The 24,045-nt window shown below is 39.2% G+C and overlaps 1 protein-coding gene across 4 annotated transcripts in view; it reads left to right on the forward strand.

The window, feature by feature from the left end:
* The first annotated feature begins 264 nt into the window (after nt 1-264).
* LOC116760294 (cyclic AMP-dependent transcription factor ATF-7) overlaps nt 265-24,045 on the forward strand; it is an 89,643-nt gene continuing 65,862 nt past the window's right edge. For 2 of the 4 annotated variants that reach the window (XM_032644961.1, XM_032644959.1), the window contains exons 1-2: nt 654-730; nt 18,820-18,888. In XM_032644961.1, the coding sequence (XP_032500852.1) occupies nt 18,841-18,888 (48 nt within the window). In that variant the 5' untranslated portion in view covers nt 654-730; nt 18,820-18,840. Of the gene's footprint in view, nt 399-653; nt 731-15,728; nt 15,749-18,819; nt 18,889-24,045 lie in introns of those variants that run through there. The other 2 variants (XM_032644958.1, XM_032644960.1) reach the window with 2 other exon arrangements.

Genomic DNA, 24,045 nt, shown 5'->3' on the forward strand with positions numbered 1-24,045 from the left:
GATAATCTAATTCTCTAGTATGAGAACCGTTTGGATCTCCATTGCTACAGGCACCTGTAAGGAGTCCCTTTCTTCCTTTTTCTTTTTTTTTTTCCCTTTAAACTCCGCAGCCGAACACGTGCGACCAGCGATTAGGAACTCTTACAGCCTCCCTCCTTAGCCCTGCCCACCGAAAGTCCAGCCCCTTCTTTTTCCGGAGCCCCGCCCCTCGGCCCCTTTCCGACTCAGGCCCTGCGGATCTCGCCCTTCCTCCAACTCCTCTCCATATCTCGCGAGAAGTGAGCGCGCCTGGCCGGACGAGAGAAAAGTATCTGCTCCGCTTAGGGGGGAAAGAAGGAGCTGGAGACAGATTGTGGGACCGAGCGCGGGCGGGCGGGAGGCGACGGAGCTACCAGCGGGTGAGTCCAGATAATATTAACTAGTCCATGATCTGACGGGAGTCTCCCCATCAACTCTGGCCAGTCCCAGTGTCCCAGGCCGGGGTCTCCCCTCCCAGTGTGTGTTGGACGGGGGCGCTGAGGCGGTGGCTGGGCCCTGTCTGAGGAAGAGGGTGGGGCATGGGCCAACGCCGACCAATAAGAGAGAAGGAAGTTACGATTGGCGGCGACGAGCACTAATGGGAGGTCATCTTTACCTTGCGGAGTGCCGCCCCTCTTCTCTCCTTCCTCCCGCCTCCTTCCTTTGGGGGGAAGGCGGGGCCAGAGGCCTGAAGTGTGGGGAGAACTTGGGGGTAAGTAGCCCCGGGGGGCACAGGGCGTGGCAAGGAGAGGGGAGTTGAATCCTGAGGGAATGGAAGTCTAGTGGATCCTGTAATGGGGTGGAATGGAGAAAGGGTAGGGGTACTAAACTGGTTGAAGACCCAGAGCTTCTTCAAAGAGTGGGGTTAGAGGCTTGGCATTGGAAGAGTCAGGGGTAATAGGCAGGAGGTGGGCATGAGTAGGTGAAAACATGGTATTTGGTTTTGCTGGGAAGATAGGGAGGAGTAAGTGGAAGTGAGAGCATGACATTTCGATTGAATTATAAAAAAGAGGACCAGGGACATGATATCAGAGAGAAAGTATGGATATGGAGAAAATTAAGTGAACGAGTTTAGGAAGACTTCGTAGAGGTGGGCTAGTGGCCAAGAGGTATCACTTTGGGAAGGGTATGGGGGAATCCAGAAGGGTAAGGGGAGGTGTTTGGTTAGGAGACGGCTCATATGTACAGGTGTTTAGCCTAGGTATCAGAAGAAGCCTGGGAAATGGATTTAGGGCTTTTGGTGGATATGGCACCCAGTCTGGTGACCAGCCTGCAAGAAAGTTGGGATAGGGGTAGAGAAGGAGAAAAATAGAACACTTTCATCACTTCTGCTCAGATTTCCTTTCTCTCTCTTCCTGTTCTGCACTTCATCTCTTCCTCAACTCAGGGATGGGGGCTTGGGACTTAAAGCGGCCAAGTTGGAGCTCCATCGGGAGTTATACGTTGCTCTGAATTGCTTGTTATGTTCTGTGACTGGGGTGTTTACTACCCAGGGCACCTTCTCCCCATATCCCCGCGTTGCTGCTTTCCTAACTGTAAAAGTTTGTTTTCTACTTATCAGAGGGTGTTTTAGTATCTTTGAGGGTTGTGTCATAGTAAGTGTAGGTTTGTAGGGGTGTGCAGAGTTTTCTCCGCAAGCTCACTTGATTCCTACTTTTAAAAACTTTTCAGTAGTATAAATAATTCTTGCAGAGACATAGGTCTTTATAGGTATTCTAAGCACAGAAAAATGTACTAAACTGGTTTGTTTTGTTAAATGTGTTTCTTACCCACTCGTATTCTTGAAGAGTTGATAAATGAATGGTTGCAGTTAGTTTTAGTTAGCTTATGTTTTTTTAAATGGTGTAAACAAAATGGGCACGTATTTCAGGAAAGTGAAAAATTTTCAGTTTCTTCCTTTGTGTTCCGATTCAGAAGCTAAAGATAAGTCATAATATTGATATCTTGGGGGCAAGGGTTGGGGAAATCAAACACAATTTGTACTTAAACATGGAGGATACTTTAAGGTAAGTGGAGACTATTGCGAAATGTAACACGTCTGTGAGAAAGGAAGCTAAAGAAAAGTTTGGCAGCTATACTAAGTAGTCTTACCAGTTCTTAATTCTGTACAAAAAAGGGACAAGTCTTTGCCCTTTGTTTGATAGTTGTGTATTATTTAATAATGAGCTAATACAGCCAATTAATTAATGACTTCTTTGCTATTGCATAGATTTGTCTTTTACATTCTTTTTCTTCTCCTCTTACTTTTGGAAGCAAAATAACATCTGAAATATACCGGTAAAGGTGTTACATGAGGAGAAACCAGAGTATGTTACTTTGTATTAACCTTTGGTATTCAGCAGCCATTTGTCCTCCTGGCCAGGAGGTTACCCCTGCAGCACATAGAGACCAATTAATTACTGACCTTTTAGCATTAATTACTTAATTGGGTTCCAGTATTTCACATTGAGAGCATTGTTATTGGATATTCAGACATTTTCACAGTTTGCCTGGCAGCAGCACAAAAAAATATCCAATGAGAGAGCAAAGTTCCTTGTTTTATTCTTCCATCCTAGAATTTGTGATGGCTTTGACTTGGGCACTATCTCAGTGTTAACACCTAGCAGAAAGCTAGAGAATGAGGAACACTGCTCATTTTAAACTTGTGGATCAAAGGTTACATCCTGTGGTAGTTTCAGTGTTGTAACTCTTAAGCATTTTTGTTTACCATGGCTTTTAAATGTTAATAGAGACTGTTTTTGTATATCTCCTTTATCTTTCTTCTCCCTGCTTCCAACCCAAAATGAAATTTGTTTTTTCATCCTACTCTCAAGCCGCTGCTTTAAGTCCCTGGCTCTGCCTGAACACAGCTGCTCTGAAGTTCTCACAAGTTATTGTTTTGTACATGTCAAGAGTTAGTTTTTCTAGGCTGCAGTAGGAAGGAGTCAGTGTTACAGCAGCCTCCTCTCCACGTCTGATGAGGAGGAGCCTTTTTGGAAGGAAGTTTTAGGTGGAGCAAATAGCATTGCCATGTACATGTCTAATAAAAACAGCTCTCTTCTTGAAACTAGTTGGCAGACTGGCATACAGTTGCTTCTTATCCCTTGATAAAGGTACTAAAGTTAAGGTGCATATGTTGTTTCTTTGAGAAAAACAAACGCAGCGTTCAGTTAAAAAGAAAAAGCATTATTTCTCTTTTAGAGTTCATGAAAAAAGTCTTCCATCTCTAGAAACATGTCAAATAAAACAATTTTTAAGCTTCCCATTTTGAATATTGCCTTCCCCTAATAGGCTTATTTTAGGATCAAGTATTGATATATTCATGAAGTGTGAAAATGCATCATTTTGGAATGTCTGGTGGGTGGTCTTTTAATTTCTGAATGCTGTAAGGAAGAGGTCCCTACTTCATAGATACCCTGTTCCGTTATTGGAGCTCTGCTTTTTAGAACATTCTTTACATTGTGAAACTCTTTACTCCTGCCATCTGAAGCTACAATAAATAAAGGTAATTCCTTGTCAGCATGGTAGCCCTTCAAATATTTGATGACAGTTACGTTCTGTTACGGCTTCTCTTACTGGGGTAAATATCCCACATTCTTTCAACCATTCTTTAAGTGACATTTTTAATAAAGTTCAGTCTCCTTATCAACTTAGTTGCCTGAGTTTTTAGGGTTTCTTATCTAGATCTGAATATAACATTTCAGATATAATCTGATCAATACAAAGTACAGGGGAGAGTAGGGCCTCTTTTTTCACTGCTCTCAATACCTCTGTTCTTAAAGCCTAAGATCACATTAATTTATATAATTAATTTTTAAATTTTAATTGAGGAATTTGTGTTTATCCCTGTAATTGTCATCTTGTTAGTTTTGGTTTTTTTTATTGAAGTATAGTTGAATTACAATGTGTTAATTACTGCTGTACAGCAAAGTAACTCAGTTATACATATATGTACATTCTTTTTCATATCCTTTTCCATTATGGTTTATCACAGGATTTTTAAAAATATATTTATTTACTTGGCTGCACTGGGTCTTAGTTGTGGCATGCGGGATCTTCGTTGCGGCATGCAGGATCTTTAGTTGTGGCATGTAGGATCTAGTTCCCTGACCAGGGATCGAACCCAGGCCCCCTGCTTTGGGAGCACAGAGTCTTAACCAGTGGACCACCAGGGAAGTCCCTTATCACAGAATATTGAATATATTTCCCTGTGCTATACAGTAGGACCTTGTTGTTTATCCATTCTCTATATACCAGTTTACATCTGCTTGTTATTTTTAGCCTCTTAACCATTCCTCATATCTTTCTGTCGTTGATAGTTAAATTTGATAAACATGACACCTATGTTTTTGTTTTAGGTCACTGGTAAAAATATACAAGGGTGGAACAATGCTATGTAATATCAGCACACTATCATTAAGTTGATATTAATCCATTAATGAACCTTTTGGGTAAAATTCAGTTATGAATCCACCTACTGTTTTATTACCTAACCTATATTTCATATGAAGAAAGTGAAGTTAGACATGAGTTACTATTTAGCTTTCTTATGCTAGTATTTATAGATCACTGCATTACTTGCCAGTGGTTCATAAGCCATTTAATAATTCATTTTATAATCTTCCTGGGAAACAATATTTCATCAGAATATAGTGTCTGGACTCTACCTTCCCTGGCCCCTGTTTTTTCTAAGTATTATTTTTTCCCCACTTCCAAGACCTCTGGTCCTGCTTTCTTTCTTTTTGTTTTTTTGCGGTACGCAGGCCTCTCACTGCTGTGGCCTCTCCCGTTGCGGAGCACAGGCTCTGGACGTGCAGGCTCAGCGGCCATGGCTCACGGGCCCAGCCGCTCCGCGGCCTGTGGGATCTTCCCGGACCAGGGCACGAACCCGTGTCCCCTGCATCGGCAGGCGGACTCTCAACCACTGCACCACCAGGGAAGCCCTGGTCCTGTTTTCTTTAAAAAAAAAAAAAAAAAAATTTTAGAATGATTTAATAGTGTTTCCTCATAGTTGTATGTTTTTTGTCATCAGATGAAATTCTGTTTTGGAAACTCCTTTAGGAAGAAACATCATTCCCTGAACATTTTAAGTTACATATCAAAGAATTAAACTATTGCCCAGGGCTTTCCTGGTGATATATATATATATCATTGCTATTTATAATTGTAGTTTATTGGTGTGGTGATCTAAGTTTGTCATGCTATGTGCTTAAGGTAAAATGGTGCTTACAAATAAAATAAAACATCAGAAGACATCTCTAGGGACTAAATAAAGACTTTATGTTGGCAGCCAACAACCTTCCTGTGTGTTAATTTTAGCCTGATAGTTGAATTATGTTTGAGCAATTTTAGCTGATAAATGCAGTTTTAAAGCACCTTCCTCTTTTGAGGTTTTAATTTTTACTTTCATTTTTAGAAAATTGCAAATTGTGAATGGAAATGTTTGTACATTTTCTTTTGACACATTCTCATCCATCTGAGATTGTAGTTATGAATTCTCCTGGAAAGCAGAAGGATGGACTTGATGACCCCCAAGGTCCTTTCCAATCTAAACATTCGTAAGTAGAGGCTCAGATCAAGGAACTTACTATTGAAAAATCAGGAAGAAATTGAAATGGTTCTACTGACCCAGTGGGAATGGATAAACAAAAAGTAAGGAACACAAATGATAAGAAATAATAATTCCTTTGAGCTAAACACAAAACAAATGAACAACAACAAATATTTTGCATTGGGGTCATTTTATGTCTTAAAATATTTTATCATGACATTTTCTCTTCAGAATTTCCCTGGTGGACACTGTGTTGAAAGAATGTGGTTGTTTTTTTTCTTTCTGTTAAGTCATAGTATTTTGTTTCCTTTCCTTCTCCTGTTTGTCCTTTTGTTGAGAAATGTTAAAAAAAAGAAATCTGAATAATTTTCTCACTGCCTGTATACAGTGAAGCAAAATTCAGTTCAGTTTTGAAAGTAAACATATACTGCATGGCTTCCTTAGAGAGGAAGGATGAATGGTAAAATTCAGGAAAGGTTTTTTTTAATATATAAATTTATTTATTTTTGGCTGTGTTGGGTCTTCGTTGCTGCGTGCAGGCTTTCCCTAGTTGCGGCGAGTGGGGGCTACTCTTTATTGTGGTGCGTGGGCTTCTCATTGCGGTGGCTTCTCTTGTTGTAGAGCACGGGCTCTAGGCATGTGAGCTTCAGTAGTTGTGGCACACAGGCTCAGTAGTCGTGGCTTGCGGGCTCTAGAGTGCAGGCTCGGTAGTTGTGGTGCATGGGCTTAGTTGCTCTGTGGCACGTGGGATCTTCCCGGACCAGGGCTCAAACCCATATCCCTTGCATTGGCAGGCGGATTCTTAACCACTGTGCCACCAGGGAAGCCCAGGAAAGGTTTTATGAAAAGACAAATTTACTACCTAGTTTTTAAAACTTTGTAAGCAGACATCTAGGAAAGATTCCCAACTAAACCAAAGGTGAGCTACAACAGTAGTGTCATGAAGGAGAATAGAGCTCATTACAAACTCATGACTGTTAGCTTCTTTTCATCTTTCGGTGAGTTTAATCCTGAATGTTCTCATATATTTGAAACCTGACTGTGCAAAAAGTTTCTCTAATTCAATACTGCATTTATCCTTAATAAATATCAATTTGTGAAAGTCTAACAAGAGCCAAGATTTAGCTTGAAAAGTTACTTTGTGAGCTTGTGGCTGGGGCCTTCATGGGAATAGTTTTGTTCTGTCATCTCCTCACCTTCTCACAAAACCCAACTTGTTTTCTTTGTGTAGAATTACTTACTAATATCTTCTTATCTGATATAGTGCCTCTTTCTGACATAGCGGACAGAGGAGATTTATGTTCTAAATTGGCCGCATTTTATTTGGGGCTTAAAATTTACCATGTAGTAGAAAAGTAAAAAATAGAGCATAACCATTCTTTTTGAAATAGGAATATGCCTGACTTTATTATAAAAACAGGATGACTAATTGAATATAACATACGATTGCTGTAAATGATTTGTGTTGGCACCAAGTTTCTGGCCAGTAATGTTTAAGCTATCAAACTTGAGTAACACCATCCTAGTTTTATTTAACATGGTTTTTCCGATATTTCTGGTACTAACATGTCTTTCGTAGCACCATTTAAATTTTTTTTTAAGTTTTGGTCAAGCATTAGTTTGCTAATATTTTACATATCTATGCTAGGGACTTTTGAAAGTCAGTGAGCATTGGAATACCCCAGGTAGGTCGCTGTGCTGCCAGTATGTGGACAGTCTTAGAAAATAGATTTTTTTCTTGAGAATTTCTAAGCATCTCCATGATTATCATTGTGGGATATTGTAGCTATTTCCTATCTGGGACCAAACTCATACTGGGGTTTAATGTTAAAGTCTATCAGGTTTGTTGTTGTTTGCAGCCTATTTAAATTAAGTCCATGAAGGTTTAAAATTTATCCTTAAAGATCAGTGTTTTGGGGTTGATTGCTATTGCTTTGCTGTTTCACTTCATCTGAAAATGAGTACACAAAAAACCAAAACACAACACTAGATTTTTGACAGCCTGCCAGTTTCCAGGAATTTTTTTACTTCTAAAATCATATTGAGGCCAAACACAGATAGGTATTAGTTCTCTAGTTATTTCTAACTCAGCTTCCTGATATCACTTTAGCAAGTTGTTGCTTCTTTGTTTTTGCTTTATTAGCCTTTCTGAGAATAGCTCAGAATAGTTCCTTGAATCCTCCAAAAGCCTGGAGAGAAAGTTCTAGTCTAGTAGTTGCCTGTATGAAGCTGTTTCCATATAGGTTCTAAGCTTTGGCCATGTGTTGCCTAACTTATGATTCAGCCTAATTCTCACTCCCATCTGTTTTCAGTCATTTGCTGCAAAACTATTTGGTCTATTTAAGCCGGTTCTGTTCTTTGAAACCTGTCCCTGCATGCCTGAGCCTGAAATCCAGAAATTAATTTTAACTTTCCCTTTGATCAATTCAGGGCACTCTACTGTTTATTTCTCAAACTGTGGGTCTCAAACTGCTTTTAGTCTCAGTACCCACCCCTCTATACTCTTAAAAATTATTGAGAACTCCAAAGAGCTTTTGCTTATCATGGTTATATCTATTAATATTTAGTATATTAGAAATTAAAATGGAGAAAATTTTAAAATATTTATTTGCTTATTTTAAAATAACAACATACACACAAAAAAATAACAACATAAATAGCTATCTATAGTTTTAAAAAAAATTGGGGGAAGAACATCAAATGTCTGGCTAATAAAAAACAGCTGTATTCTCATATCTGCTTCTGCATTCAGTCTGTTACAATATGTTGTTTTGGTTGAAGTATACGAAGAAAACCTGTGCTTACACAGATATGTAATAGGAAAAGGAAAGATTCTTTTCAGATAATTGTAGATAATCTTTCTTCTTTGATACTACGTCAAAATCTGAAAAGTGATAGTTTCTTAAAGGTTAGCTATTGTGTAGAATCTGATACCACATCTGTGAACTTTTAATACTCTGTTACATAAAAATGAATTGGCCTATGTTGCCCCTTAAATAAATCTTTTACCCTTGTATGATTTGAACACCCATGAACCCTCTGAAAGGGTCTCAAGGATCTGTAGAGATCCCTGGAGCCCACTTTGAGCACTGATGTCTTATGGTACCAAACTTGAAAAATACAGTTGTTTACCATACGGGAGGAATATCCAACCATTTAGTGCATCTCAAAGGGTAGGTTACTGACCATTTGCATCAGAATTACCAAGGGTGTTTTTTAAAGTGTAGATTCTTGGGCCCCAAAGCCAAGAGAATCCAGGAGGCCTGTGAATCTGTATTTTTACATGGAGCCTAGATGAATATGCTAAAGATTGAGAACTATAGAGGTAGGTTAATCAATCATGTTTTAAGAAAACCTAATTTCTAAATTTCGAGAAGTCAGATGAAAAATTAGTACTTGAATAGTCACATAACAAAAGTCCTTAATTAACAATCACTCTGACATTTGTCATAATTGGGATATCTTAACCTTGTATTTTAATTAATAATAGTTACCATAAATACCAGGAGTTGGCAAACTAAAGCCAGATGGTAAATATGTGCTTTGCAGGCATGAGGTCACTTGTTGTAACTACAGCTCCGGCATTGTAGCACAGAAGTAGCTAGCCAGAGACAACATGCAAAGAATAAGCATGGCTGTGTTCCCATAAAACTTTATTTATGAACACTAAAATTTGAATTTCATGTAGTTTTCACATGTCACAAAATTTTCTTCCTTTGATTTTTTTCAACCATTTAAAAATGTAAAAAGCATTCTTAGCTTGTGGGCCATATAAAAACAAGTGGCAGGCTAGATTTGGCCCATGGGCTGGAGTTTACCAATTCTTGATTTATACTATAACTGGATTATGAGTTTAAAAATTATTATAATAAAATATACTTTAAAAAAATTTACTTATTTTTATTTTTTGGCTGTGTTGGGTCTTCGTTGCTGTGAGCGGGCTTTCTCTAGTTGCGGTGAGCAGGCTTCTCATTGCGGTGGCTTCTCTTGTTGCGCAGCACGGGCTCTAGGCACACGGGCTTCAGTAGTTGTGGCTCACAGGCTCTAGAGTGGAGGCTCAGTAGTTGTAGCGCACGGGCTTAGTTGCTCTGTGGCATGTGGGATCTTTCCGGACCAGGGCTCAAACCCACGTCCCCTGCAGGCAGGTGGATTCTTAACCACTGCACCACCAGGGAAGCCCAATTATAATAAAATATACTTAATGTTCAAACTATCAACATTATTTAATTTTCCTAGACAAAAATAATGCTCCAAGAAATTATAGTCCCTCAAGTTCATATTTCTGGACATTCGTTTATATAATAAACATATAATAAACACCTATTGTGTGTAAACTTGGAAATACATGATTTACTTAGGAGTAGTCATACAATATGCAAGTTGTCATACAACTTTCAGGTGTTATAAAAAAATACAGTGTCCATTTTTATATCTTCTTTGGGGTGTGTGAGAACAGGTAACTAGGGTTCAGTCCAACCTCAACCTCTTGACTCATCTTTTGCATTTTTTTTTCTTAACTCTCTACCTCAGTTTTCCAATCTGTTAGCAAAGTGCTTTACAAAAGGCTAATTAGTTAAAGGTTATAGACTTATATATGCTTTTTTGTTTGTTTGTTTTTGTTTTGTTTTTTACCGGCACACGGGCCTCTCACTGTTGTGGCCTCTCCCGTTGCAGAGCACAGGCTCCGGACGCGCAGGCTCAGCAGCCAGGGCTCACGGGCCCAGCCGCTCCGCGGCATGTGGGATCTTCCCGGACCGGGGCACGAACCCGTGTCCCCTGCATCGGCAGGCGGACTCTCAACCACTGCACCACCAGGGAAGCCCTATGCTTTTTATGTAATCCTTTTGCGGCATTTGGTTTACCTACTAATGAAATAGTGTGTTAAACTGTTGTTATGCTAAATACTACAGTGGAAAATGAACCCAGAATTTATGAACAGAAATTTCAATTCCTAAATAATCTACTGCCTAGTAAAACATGAGTCTTCTTTGTTTTCTGCGGTTAACATACCTTCATTATAGTGTCACTGTTCATAGGTTTATTGGAATCTTTTCCTAAAGTCAGTGTTCTAGATGTAATGCAAGTCACAGGAGCACAGAGTATCTTATGGAGAATAAAATGTTGAGGCTGCTATGGTGAAGAGCTTCAGTGTTTGTACTCTTTGCTTAGCAGCAGCTAAATTATCTAAGAGTCTGAAAGTTGGTATCCAAAGTTGTGGTTTTGGAAGAGAACTGTTTATATATAATTTTTTTCTTTTTAATATCATAGGGGAATGGGGCCTGTAGAGCTCTGTTTGGGTGCCGGTCTAAATTTTTTAGCGTATTTGTAGCTCACTGAAAGGCATTCAGTACCTGCTAAGCTTGGTTTCAACTCTCTTTATTCCCTTTGTGTTGGACAGTTGGGGCAATTTCTAAGTGTTTAATATAAGTACTACTTGTTGTTAGGCAGCATTTGTGGATTCTGAAAACGGGTCCTTGAGGGTAACTAATAAGGAATTATCTTGAAATGCTTGATTTACCCTGTGTATCAATCTAAGTTTCCACCATGTCTGTTTCTATTTGATGCTATTAGTTTACATTTTCAGAAAGATTTTTTTGGTAGTTCATTTTGAACTTTGTCAGTTGGTTCTGTGGTTCTGTTGCTTTGTAGTAGAGAGTGAACAACTTTGTATAATTTTTAAATACTATACTGTTTAGTGCTTTAGAGTAGTCTAGCAGAGGGACTTCCCTGGTGGTCCAGTGGTTAAGACTTCACCTTCCAGTGCAGGGGGTACAGGTTCAATCCCTGCTTGGGGAGCTAAGATCCCACATGCCTTGCAGCCAAAAGACCAAAACATAAAACAAAAGCAATATTGTAACAAATTCAATGAAGACATTAAGAATGGTCCACATCAAAAAAAAAAAAAATCTTAAAAAAAAAACGGAATAGTCTAGCAGATACGGGCCTTTTTTTTTTTTTAAACTCAGACATGTTTTTTTTTTAAGTCATGCAGATCAGTATTCTTTTTATTATTAAGTTATATTATAAAGTTTTTGATTTATTAAAAGCAATCTGTGGGCTTCCCTGGTGGCGCAGTGGTTGAGAGTCTGCCTGCTGATGCAGGGGACACGGGTTCGTGCCCTGATCCGGGAAGATCCCACATGCCGCGGAGCGGCTGGGCCCGTGAGCCATGGCCACTGAGCCTGTGTGTCCAGAGCCTGTGCTCTGCAACGGGAGAGGCCACAACAGTGAGAGTACCGCGTACTGCAAAAAAAAAAGCAGCAATCTGTGATCATTGTAGAGACTTTGGAAAATACTGAAGGTGGAAAGAGGGAAATAAAATCATCTGGAATACCATTATCCAGAGATAACCATTATTAACATCTGACGTTAATTCCCTCATCTTGTTCTATGCTTATTATTTTGTTTGCTTTTTTATAGATTTGGAATTATGGTGCATATGCAATTTTGTATCCTGCTTTTTTTTTGCGGTACGCGGGCCTCTCACTGTTGTGGCCTCTCCCATTGCGGAGCACAGGCTCCGGATGCGCAGGCTCAGCAGCCATGGCTCACAGGCCCAGCCGCTCCGCGGCATGTGGGATCTTCCCGGACCGGGGCACGAACCCGGGTCCCCTGCATCGGCAGGCGGACTCTCAACCACTGTGCCACCAGGGAAGCCGCTTGTATCCTGCTTTTTTTCCCCACTTAATGTATAGCATTTTCTCATGTTGTTAAATAGCTTTCAGAAAGGTTATTATTAACAACTTAAATATATCTATTGTAAGACAATATCTTAATTTATATTTATCCATTCTTTTTAAACATTTAATTCCTTTTCCTTTTTTGTTATAAATATGACTATGATGAACATTTTCATATATAAATGGTCCATGTTTCTGGTTTTAGCCTCAGAATAAAGTCCTGAAAGAAGAATGATTTGTTCAAAGGGTGTAAAACTTTTTAAGACACTTAATATAAACATTGCCAGATTGCTTTCCAAAAAGATTGTCCATATATGTACTCCCACAAGTCCCATATTAAGGTGCCCTCTCTGCTGCATCCTTGATTAGCAAGCATTCTTTTATACTTGAAAATATACCGTAAAAGCTCTGGTCTGGGTTTTGTTTTCAAGGGTCAGTTAAGTGTCAGTTAACTTGACAAATACCTCCCCTCTCCCCGTTTTTAACAGTCTAACCAAAAACTGTAGAGCTTCTTTTGTGTTATTTGTATGATAGGAAAAGCATAGAATTGGTTGGGTGCAGTCACATAAAGTACCTTAGGCACAAAGTAGTTATAAATATGTATTTAAAATATGTCTTAAATACATATAGCTTTAAATGCGTAAATACCTGCATAGTGATTGTTTTGTGGACCCAGCAGCTTTCTGCAAAACTTGGAAAGATAAGTGTAAAATTTCAGCAAAGTATACTTGAATATCTACTTCAGATTAAATCAGTAAATATTTATTGAACATCAACCGTGTTATGAAAGGAAAGGCTTCCAGAAGTTTTTAACTGGATCTCTATATTCTTCCCCATTCCCCTTTTGGTCACAGATAATACAGCCATTTCCTTTTTATTCATGAAGCTAAAAGTAGTCCACTTCTAGTTACTAACACATCACGATTTCATTTCTTTCATAGCAATTATCTGCTATTAATCTAAAATGATTTTGTTTATTAATTTCTTTGTGTTTGTCTCTTCTTTGTAGACTAAGTAAGCACTATGAGGGCAGATATCTTGTGTGTCTCATTCATTGTTGAATTTTGGGGCCTAGATATGGTAGGCGCTGAATAAAGTGTTCAGTGAATTAATGAATTTTTAAAAATATATTTATTTTTGGCTGCGTCAGGTCTTAGTTGCGGCTTGCGGGCTCTTCATTGCGGTGTGCAGGCTCTCTGGTTGTGGCACGCGGGCTCAGTAGTTGTTGCATATGGGCTCCAGAGTGCTTGGGCTCTGTAGTTTGTGGCACATGGGCTCTCTAGTTGAGGCGTGTGGGCACAGTAGTTGCGGTACGCAGGCTTAGTTGCCCCGCGACATGTGGGATCTTCTTTCCCTGACCAGGGATCAAACCCGCTTCCCCTGCATTGGAAGGCAGATTCTTAACCACTGGACCAACAGGGAAGTCCCTGAATTAATGAATTTTTTTAATGATTAAATGTACTTTTTGATCCCAAAGGTAAAATTGTAGTTATTAGTTTCGTACGTCTTCCTTGTCAGATCTTTTACCAAGACTTAGCCATCTTTTTTGTGCTCGTATATACTCTGGAATTGCTAGTAAAATAATTTGATAAATGACCATAAAGAATAGGAGAAGGGCTTCCCTGGTGGCGCAGTGGTTGAGAGTCCGCCTGCCGATGCAGGGGACACGGGTTCGTGCCCCGATCCGGGAAGATCTCACATGCCGCGGAGCAGCTGGGCTCGTGAGCCGTGGCTGCTGAGCCTGCGCGTCCGGAGCCTGTGCTCCGCAATGGGAGAGGCCACAACAGTGAGAGGCCCGCGTACCGCAAAAAAAAAAAAAAAGAATAGGAGAAATAGTAAGGGATCTAATACATATACTGATCAACCTATGACTAATTGAACTTGTAAATTAAGCCATCATTCTTACCCCTTACTTGGCATCTTTCATGCCAGATGACAAGGATTCTTTTCCCAACCAAACTTTAGTCAGGCTCCTGAACCTTCTTTTAGGCTTATCTGTGTACTTCCTTGTAAAACTGAATTTCAGCAAGAACCTTGCTAAGTCAGTTTAGCAAGAGCCCCCCACCCTCAGTATCTGTTCTCTCTCATATCTGATTAGGTTCTTCATCTACTACCATCCCTCAGGTGATGTCTCATCACCCTGGCCTGTCATCAGCAAGAATCTTGTTAGGTTAGTTTAACCAGAATTCCCTTTACCCCTTATGTTTCCTCTTAGTAATTTTCTAGTCACTGAACTCCACCCTGGTCCTTGGCTGTTAATTCCCACTGGCCCATGGTGTATTGAAAACTGAGCCTGGTTTATATACTGAGATCTCTTAGCCACTATTGCAATAGTCCTGAATAAAATCCATTTTTTACTGCTTTAACTACTGTCCACCTCTGGTTTTCTTTGACACAGTTGAGAGAAAGATTCTTCTTTTGCAAAAGACTATTGTCTTTATTTTTGTGTCTGCTTTGCCTGGCACTTAGTAGTTCTTTAGTAATGCTTTTGAATGAATAAATGATAGCTAGTTTGAACCCCTTCTAGATTTTCATGAATCTTTGATATTTATGGTGTATATGCCCTTCTCATTTTTTTATACTTAGCAATATCTGCTTTTTGTTATTAGGAACCTGCAAACAGGCCATTGGGTGTGTTTATATTGATACATGGCTTTTATTCCTTACCTTACGTTGGGCCATCTTGATAACATCAGTTGGTTACTAAAGAAATAATTATATTATGCCAGGTCCAGAGAACTGACTTTTTGTAGACCTCAGTGGCAGACTCCATCCTCATTCCATTAAAAAAAAAAAAGATAGATATACATATGTGTACACACAGAATCAGAGAATCAGTTTTCTTATTTGCACATTGACCATTTTAGGATATACTTCTGGCTCTGACAAAACTATTTAAGAAAGATTCTATGGGGCTTCCCTGGTGGCACAGTGGTTGAGAGTCCGCCTGCCGATGCAGGGGACACGGGTTCGTGCCCCGGTCTGGGAAGATCCCACACACCGCGGAGCGGCTGGGCCCGTGAGCCATGGCCGCTGAGCCTGCACGTCCGGAGCCTGTGCTCCGCAACGGGAGAGGCCACAACAGTGAGAAGCCCTCTTACCACAAAAAAAAAAAAAAAAAAAAAGTAAGATTCTATGAAGTTACCCCAGTTATTAAAATCATTCTCTAAACCTTGGATTTTCTTCACTTTTCTGCCAGCATTCAGATAACTTTCTCTCTTTTAAATGAATACCAATTTCTATCATTCATGCATTCTGAGCACATGAGCCTTTTCCTTGGCCCCTAGGACAGCCTTTTTATGCATCTTTGTTTTCCTGTGCTAAGATCACCACTGAGAGCGTTTCACTTTCTTTTGGAAATGTCTCTAAATATGTGTATCCCCTGTCTGTCATTTATTGCTTAGTTCTAAAGAATGCTTGAGTTTCATCCTGAAGAATAGATTGAGAAACAGATGACAGAATTGAATGCCGTGCCTGGACACGTGATCTACCTGTCAAGCAGTACAGTTACAAATGGGCTGTGAGTTAAATTCTAGTGAATGGCAGTATCATTATTCAAGATTTCACCTTTTGTCTCAGTCTTTATACTACAGAAATGTGTTGCTATTTGTTTTTGAGGAGGCATCAGTTTGACCTCTCATTATCAGAGGTTAGTTTTAAGTATCAAATAGAAATAAGCAATGGCATTCTTTATATGTAGCAATTGATACAGCAGACTGGGAATGAAAGAAATTTTTAGAATGATGTTAACTGGAAATTCTTTTTAAGTGGGGAGACAGATCATTATTGTTAAATATTTCATTTTAAAAAAAGACATCACTTTAAAGTTAAAAGCAAGAATGATGGAAATGAAAAGGAGCAAGAGATTGAGGGAATGATTGAAGAATAATTGTAGGGGGACTTCCCTGGTGGTCCAGTGGTTAAGACTCCACGATTCCAATGCAGGGGGCGTGGGTTCAATCTGGGTGGGGAACTAAGATCCCACGTGCCACGCGGTTGGGGACAAAAAAAAAAAAGAATAATTGTAGGTATTTAAGAAAGAGGGCCTTCTTCCTCCCATTGTGATCTCTCTTCAGTGAAAATGGCAAAACAAAAGGCAGCAAAATCGGAAGCAGGAAATCCTAGTTAGTGACCGACAGATTTGAATATTTAAGAGCCATGAAAATGCTTGCTTCTGTTACATTTTAATTCTCTTCCCCAAAACTTATTTTTGCCTTTTTTTCTGCTTTTAGAAAGTCTTGATTTTTCATCTCTATTTCCTAGAAAGGATGCAATGAAATAAAATTTGGAAGCCATAAATTGTGATGTGATTGTGCAAAACCAAGTTAAATTTTGAATTCTGTGGTTTGAGGAAAACCATTCCAGAATTTATTTAATCAACTTCCTATACCTGTGCTGCCCCACTTCTCAGCCAAGACCCTTTTCCTCCTCTAAATCGGTAGAAAACTGAGAAAACTTAGCCTCAAAAAGCATAACTAAGGTAAAAATAAGGAATCCTGCCTGCTTATGTTACATCTGCTCTATCCCTTGTAGTTTACTTCCTGATTGAAAATAGGTTAGAGGATCTTGTTGAAATAAAATTCTCATTTAGTGATTTTATTAGAAAAGCAGGTTCTGGGACTAGGAATTAAAATTACCTCCAGCACAGCAGTTGTTAGGAATTTTTCCAGAGATCAGTTGCTTTCCAGAAATGTTCTGAGTTTTCAGCCGTAATGGCATTGGTCTTTGCATTTATTTACTGTTGTATATTTGTATTTATTTTTTGCACTGTGTTGTAGTTCTAGAAAGTGTATTTAAAACAAACAAACCAGAAGACCTCCTTGTCCTGGGTCTGTGTGAAGAATAAAGCTCTCATTTTCCCAGTACCAATCATCAGCTTGAGCTGGCCTCTCCCAGGAACAGAATTTATTGAAGCAATTTATCCTGGCTAAATGTGATATAAATCTGTGTACACCTATGTACATACAGGCTCTCTTCCATTACAGCAGTGCTGCAGCATCAGTTTCCTTCATAGTCAGACCCTGTTCCTATCACAATGAAGGATTGCTAAGAAGCCCTTTGTATTTTATGGGGCACCCCACAATTTTAAACAGCGATTAGTTGTGGAATTACTGATCAGACTACCAGAAATACGGGTTTCCAACCCTAGAGTGAGTCTTAAGAGAGTAGGAGAGATGTTACCACTGCCCTCTGAGTTTTAGGCATGGTTTTCTGATTGCCAGATTTGGTCTAGCACTTTAATATTTATTTTGACGTAGATCTGACTGAGGTTAACCTGACATTTTGGTTTATCTCCAAGATGAAAATTCGAAATTTGGTTATAGTTCTGAAGTCGTTTCTACGCATATTCAAATTGTAGTTCTTCCTCTTTCATCTTCCCTTGTTCGTATTCTTTCATACAGCTTTCTGTCTTGTAGGAGGATGTTTGAAAATGTCCTTTAGGAGTTTATTTTATAAAGACTATTTTTGTGACCCCCCCTTTTTTCTCTTTCACTCTTTCAAAATACTCTATATCTTTTAGGAATATTTTTACTATGATTTGCATTTCAAATCCTTATCCATCTCCACCTCTATTTTTATTCCTGGTTGGGATATGAGAAATTTCCCCAACACATTCATTTGGAGTTATTGTTCTTTGACAAAGAATTTTGATCAACATTTCAAAAGTTTAGCTTCAATAATTAAAAAACAACAACAGTATAAACCCTGTTAAATTCTAAAGAGAAACGGAGAGGATGGATGGTGATGCCTTTTAGTGCCATTTCTTTTATCCCCTGCAGCAGCACACATCTGTTGGCTGCAACAGAGCAGCCCAAGAACTCTGGCCGAGAGCAGCACAAACAGCCGGAACATATTCACCCAGTAAACCCCCAAAGAGTCGACATTTGTTTTATTGCTGCTTTTAAAAACCTAGCCATAAATAGAATCAGGGGGGAAGGGCACCGATATTTCTCCATTTGCCACCGACGATTGGTGGGGGGAGAAGGAGGCTCCCCGTGGGGAGAGAAGGGTTTTATTTTTATTTTTTTATTAATGAAAATCATTTCCCATGTAGCCCAATAGGATGGGTGCTTTGTTTTCTTTGGCAATAATCTGGGATAAACGGCCCTTGCCAACAGTCTCATTGTTTATACACCAGGGAGCCAGATTATGGCCCTGTAAAATGGAGCACCCCTCCTATAATCCCTTAATTAATTAAATGACAAATTTTGGTCTTCTCTAGTTCAGAAATATGGCTTCCGCATCGAGCGTTCAGTGGATTTATTGACATAGGGAACTGCACTGGTTGTAATTCAGCAGACTGGAGAAGTGTGTTATATAGTAGCAGAAAGAGGGAAAAATCTAGTAAAAGGCTTGAAATTCCTTGACTCTTTAGGTTTAAATTTTTCTAATTAAAAGTTTCAACTGAGGCACAGTAGATCATATGCCACCTGTCTAATGGGTCTCCCCAAAGTAGCCTGTGTTTACAGCTTTGATAGACGGCATTCTTGGAACACCTGTTTCTAGGCTCGATATTTTTGAAGCACTTTTTTTTTTTTTTTAACTCCAACGTATTTAACATAACTTTTCCCCCTACCTCCCCCTCCTCAGCTCCGCTCTGCTATATGAAATATGGGAGACGACAGACCGTTTGTGTGCAATGCCCCGGGCTGTGGACAGGTACGTTTACAATATACTTTATTGTGAATGTCTCGTTGTGAATCAAAGTGGCTGTTTTATCACTGAGGCAAAGAGTTTAAAGCCAGTGTTTTACGTGATCACTGGAGGTAATCAGATCAGAGGATTTGTAGTGTGTAAATCCAAGTTATGAGGAAATGTAGACACTCTACCGTAATGAAATCTGCCTTGCTCTCTTTCATATTGTTATTCTACTGGTGTTTGTTTCGCAACACACAGTGTTGAGGAATACATGTTGCTCTCACCTCCTTTCTAAAGCTATTTATTTAAACACAAAGCAAGTTTAGAAATATCCTTTCTTCAACCTTTATGGATGTAAAAGTCTGCTCGGCATATTTGGATAGGAAGCTGAAAATGCACCCATTCATTGTGAACCTCAATTTGCCAGAGTCTGTTTTGGATTTTCTAAATAAGAACAAGTTTCTTTTGACTGTTGATCAAGAAAATCATTGTTAGCAGCTAAGGCAAATACCTGTGTAGGAAGGACAAATCCAACATAGAATCCGAGATCTCACAGCAATGTATCAGCTACAAGTTTTCTCAGCCATTTTCCCTGTCTGACACCATTAAATGCCTTGTTCTGTGTGTTAGCTGCCATGTTATTGTTTGTATGCGTATACATTGTGTCAAATATTTTTCATCATGTACTTTTTAAATAATTTTGTTGAAACTGCCTTTTTTTTTTTTCATTTTGTACCTTCTTAACACTTATTCCTAGATCCTCCCATTCTGCCATGTTCCGCAAAGAATGAAGAAAGGAATACAAAGAAAGTTTTATTCAAGAGAGTTTTATTTGCCTTCAACAGTTGATTTTATGGAGCCTGAAGGGTTGAATTTCTTTTCAGTTAGGAATATGTCATGTGACTGTCCAGTGACACTTACTGGTAGTATGTGAGATTGCAGAATAGTTCTATTAAACATTGCAAATACTTAGAGAAGTATAAAAAGAAGAGAGTTAAGTTCCAGAGATTCCTAAGAATTGGAATTTGAGAGACAACTAGGGTTGGTGACAAGGAATGGGCAGAGGGATGACTCCAAATTCCAGTAAATGCTGAAAATTTCATAAAAGACTAAAAAAGCCAATTCTGAAGTATTTAACATTGTAGAGTTTATTTCCTTCCTTGTCAAAGCTTTCAACTGTATTGTTTGTTGACTGCACGTTTTCCTCATGTGGTTTGTGTGTGTGTGTGTGTGTATGTGTGTGTGTGTGTGTATGTGTGTATATATATTTTTTACAATAGAAGCCACTTGGGAAAGTAGAGTAAATTTGTTTCACTTTTCAGACAGCTTTATGGGAGTACATACCTGAATCTGATTCCTCCAAATTTTTGTGTGTGAATTTGTTGATTATAGTGCTTACTGTGACTCCCATAATAGTTACCGGGTACCCTTTTTACTTATCTCACTTACTTTAAAGAATCTGAACTTTTGGTGAAAAGATTTATTTTTCTTCACTTATTGTTTAAGCTGCTCAGTGCCCCTCTTATGTATTGTATGCTTAAGACTACCCAGACAAGGGCTTAAATAAATAAAAATGGATGGTAAAAATAAAGGAATACATAGGAAAAGCATCTCTTAAGCTTTCTGAGAAAGAAAACATATCAATAGGGTTTCTTCAGGCTATCTCATCAGAAAAAAGTAGTTTTCACTGAGATTTGTGAGATCCCAGAAGGGCTTTGTGTTTGTTTCTTTGTTTTTGTTTTGCATTATTTTGGACAAGAGGTAGGAAAACAGGGATTTTTACTTTGGGTCCTTCTTGTATTGTTGGGTTCTGTTTACCATAAGCCTTTTCCTTCCACTACTTTTCCCTCCCATTTCTGAATTGTTTGTTGGTATTTTGGTCATTAGGATTCATTATAACCTCTGGCATAGATCCTGAGGCTTTTTTTTCCCTCAGTGAGTGTGGAACTGAGGGAGATTGCTACCTTCTTTTGGATTCAAGTTACCTGTTTCATAGAAAAAAGGATAAAAAGCTACAGCTTAAGGCTTTGAGGTAGCATGATTCATCCTTTTACCTGCTTTGCCTGTCAAAAATTTATGGTCAGGTGAGATTGTAGTTCTTTTAATATTTATTTACTTGCTTATTTATTTGGTTGCACTGGGTCTTAGTTGCTGCAGGTGGGCTCCTTACTTGTGGCATGCTAACTCTTAGTTGTGGCATGCATGTGGGATCTAGTTCCCTGACCAGGGATTAAACCCAGGCCCCCTGCGTTGGGAACACGGAGTCTTATCCACTGCGCCATCAAGGAAGTCCCGAGATTGTAGTTCTTTAGTTATATTTAGTCTCCTTTCAGGTTTCTCCCAATATCTAGTAACAAATAACTCTAGAGTGGGATCTCTACAAGATTTACTATGATTGCTTTATGTTATATGAAATAGTGAAAATCTGACAGAGAAGATAAATTTGGTAAAGTGAACTACCCTTGGCCTGTCGTCCCAACTTCCTTGTTACCGTGAAAATGGTTTCATTCTGGAGCCACTTTGAGGCCTTCAAGCCTATTTATAATCAGTTGTCACTGATTCATTGATTACTCCAGAAATGGTAGAATAATAAAAAGGCTATGTAAGTCCCAGGAGAGGTAATAAGGACCATGATCATTTTTGCAAGGCATGTTTAGAACTCAGCAGCCATAGAAGTCTCAAAAATCAGTGGCTTCTACCAGTTAGAGGAAGAAGGAATGAAAGCAAATTATAATTCAAGAGACTGATCCATAAAAAAACCAACCAACAAAAACTGTAGGAATCTTGTATTATTTAAATATCTGTTCTCTGCCCAGATTTTACCCTGTGTACCCTTAAATTCAGAAATCATCTTATGCCATAATATTAAGGGGAGGTGAAGGGAAAATTCACCTAAAATAGACTAGTGGATTATGCGCTCCACCATATAATCAAAACCACCGGGCTTTCAATGGATACGTAAACATGTTTTGGTTGCTAGGTCTTTAATGGCTGTTATTTTTGGATTCTGTTCATGATCCACTTCCCAACAGTAAGTCTGATGTGACACAGCTGAGTTCTAAATATGCTACATGTACTTTTTAAAAAAAGATGGCTGCTGAAGTTTGTGTTCTTTGCATTCTTATCTGAAAAGACAGGTGATAGAGTTTTTTGAGCTAACTTATTCCTGTTCTCCTGTTGAGTCTCTGTTTCTCTTGAGGCCTCATCACCCTCATGAAGAGGAACTCAGGGAAAGTAATATTCCTGCTAATATTTCTTTACAGAATGTGGTAGCAGGAATAGTTAATAGAGCTGCCTCTGGAGAATGGGTTAGTGTTGTTAAGGCAGCAGAGCCCCAGATACCCTGTGGTAAAGCGCTGGTTGAATTTGAGTTGTATGGGTTTCAGAAATGTTTATAAGATAGCATCTATTTAAAAAACATTGTAACTATAAAATAGCTTTGCCTCTGTGTTATTAAAATATTAGAAATACAGTTTGGTGCTGAATCTAGGAAGTCTTGTAAGTTTTTAATGCTTGGGGGGCACTTTTACTTGAAGGTGGATTATAAAGTTCTGTTGCATGTGGAAGCAGGAAAAATTACTGTGTGTCAGTAATCTTGAATTTGAGATGTTACTTCATGTGGATACAGTTCGGTAACTTACCTTTTGGATGCCTTTTGTCCTTTTTTTTTTTGGGCCATGCCTCCAGGCTTGTGGGATTTTAGTTCTGTGACCAGGGATTGAACCCAGGCCCTCAGCAGTGACAGCATGGAGTCCTAACCACTGGACCACCAGGGAATTCCCTTAAAATGTTTTATTGGAAATTTGTACCTTTTTTTTTTTTTTGGCCTCACAGCACTGCCTGTGGGATCTTAGTTCCCCAGCCAGGGATTGAACCCGTGCCCCCTGCAGTGGAAGCTCAAAGTCCTAACCACTGGACTGCCAGGGAATTCCTTGTCCAATCTTTATTACCAGGAGTCAACAATTTCCATATTCCTATACCTCCCTTTCAGGCCCATGATGCTGGTTTGCAGTATGAATTATGCAGATTTAAGTAGTCCTGGTTACCACCATCAAGTCTTTGAGCAGAAGCTGGTTGTATAAGCTTCTTACTTAGAATATCTATTTCCTTAAGAACAGGAACACATTTCCTCTGAGAAGGTACTATTCATGGATAGTATCATCCCATTATTAGCCATTTTTGAGAAAGGTTTCTGTTATAACCACTGTGTATCCACTCTGTCCTTTTAAGGAAAAATCCTTTGATTGTTTCTCTACCCATTGTGATGCTGAGGTGCTGTTATTCTATCCCCACCCCACCCCACCCCCACCGAGGATATCTACTACCAGATCTTTTCTTCTCCCAGAGAGCATTTCGGTACAGGTTGATGTTCTGTTCATATCTTTCTGAGACACGACACGTATAACTAGTTCAAAGACCTCCGGAGCCTGCTTTCCCTTCCGAAGGCCAGGGTAGCAGTAGAGCCCTAGTTGTGGTGGGATGGAGGGCAGCTTCTTTACATCCTTATCTTGTCATATAATAGGAATAATGTTTATGGTGCTGTAGTCCTGGCTTCACTTGGCATTTAACCAACCTCCAGTGCTGTTTATTGCTTCGTATCCTCTGCCTCCATGAACACTATCCCTTAAATCTCTATTGCTTTGTAATATATGAGGCAACAAATAGCTTCTATGATTGGTTAAATGCTGGCATGCTGCAAAGGTGTATATTTTATTGCCTATGTAACACAAATCTATAGAGATTATTCCTGTTATCCCAGCCCTCCCATGAAATAGGCTCTACTGGTACTGTGGGACTCTGGATTGTTAGTTCTGTCCCTTTGGCAAGTTTTCCTATTAACTGGCATTGGCACAAAAGAAAAGCAAGGAAGAATGGCTGGTGTTGATTACTAATTCTTTATGTTAGGGGAGCATCTTGAATTGGAGAATAACAGGAAAAAATGGCTCCGGTACATAAACACCACTTGTGGTGATATGTGCTGTGATATGTGCTATCTTTACATGCTTCAACAGGTGAAAACAATTTCAGGCAAACAAATAAGCCTTTCTTTCTCACCCCCTGCCAAGAGTTTTAAAAAAATTCAAATTTTTGGGCTTCCCTGGTGGCGCAGTGGATGAGAGTCTGCCTGCCGATGCAGGAGACACGGGTTCATGCCCCAGTCCGGGAAGATCCCACATG

Source organism: Phocoena sinus, chromosome 10 (genome assembly GCF_008692025.1).
Source record: "Phocoena sinus isolate mPhoSin1 chromosome 10, mPhoSin1.pri, whole genome shotgun sequence".
Taxonomy (NCBI): Eukaryota; Metazoa; Chordata; class Mammalia; order Artiodactyla; family Phocoenidae; genus Phocoena; species Phocoena sinus.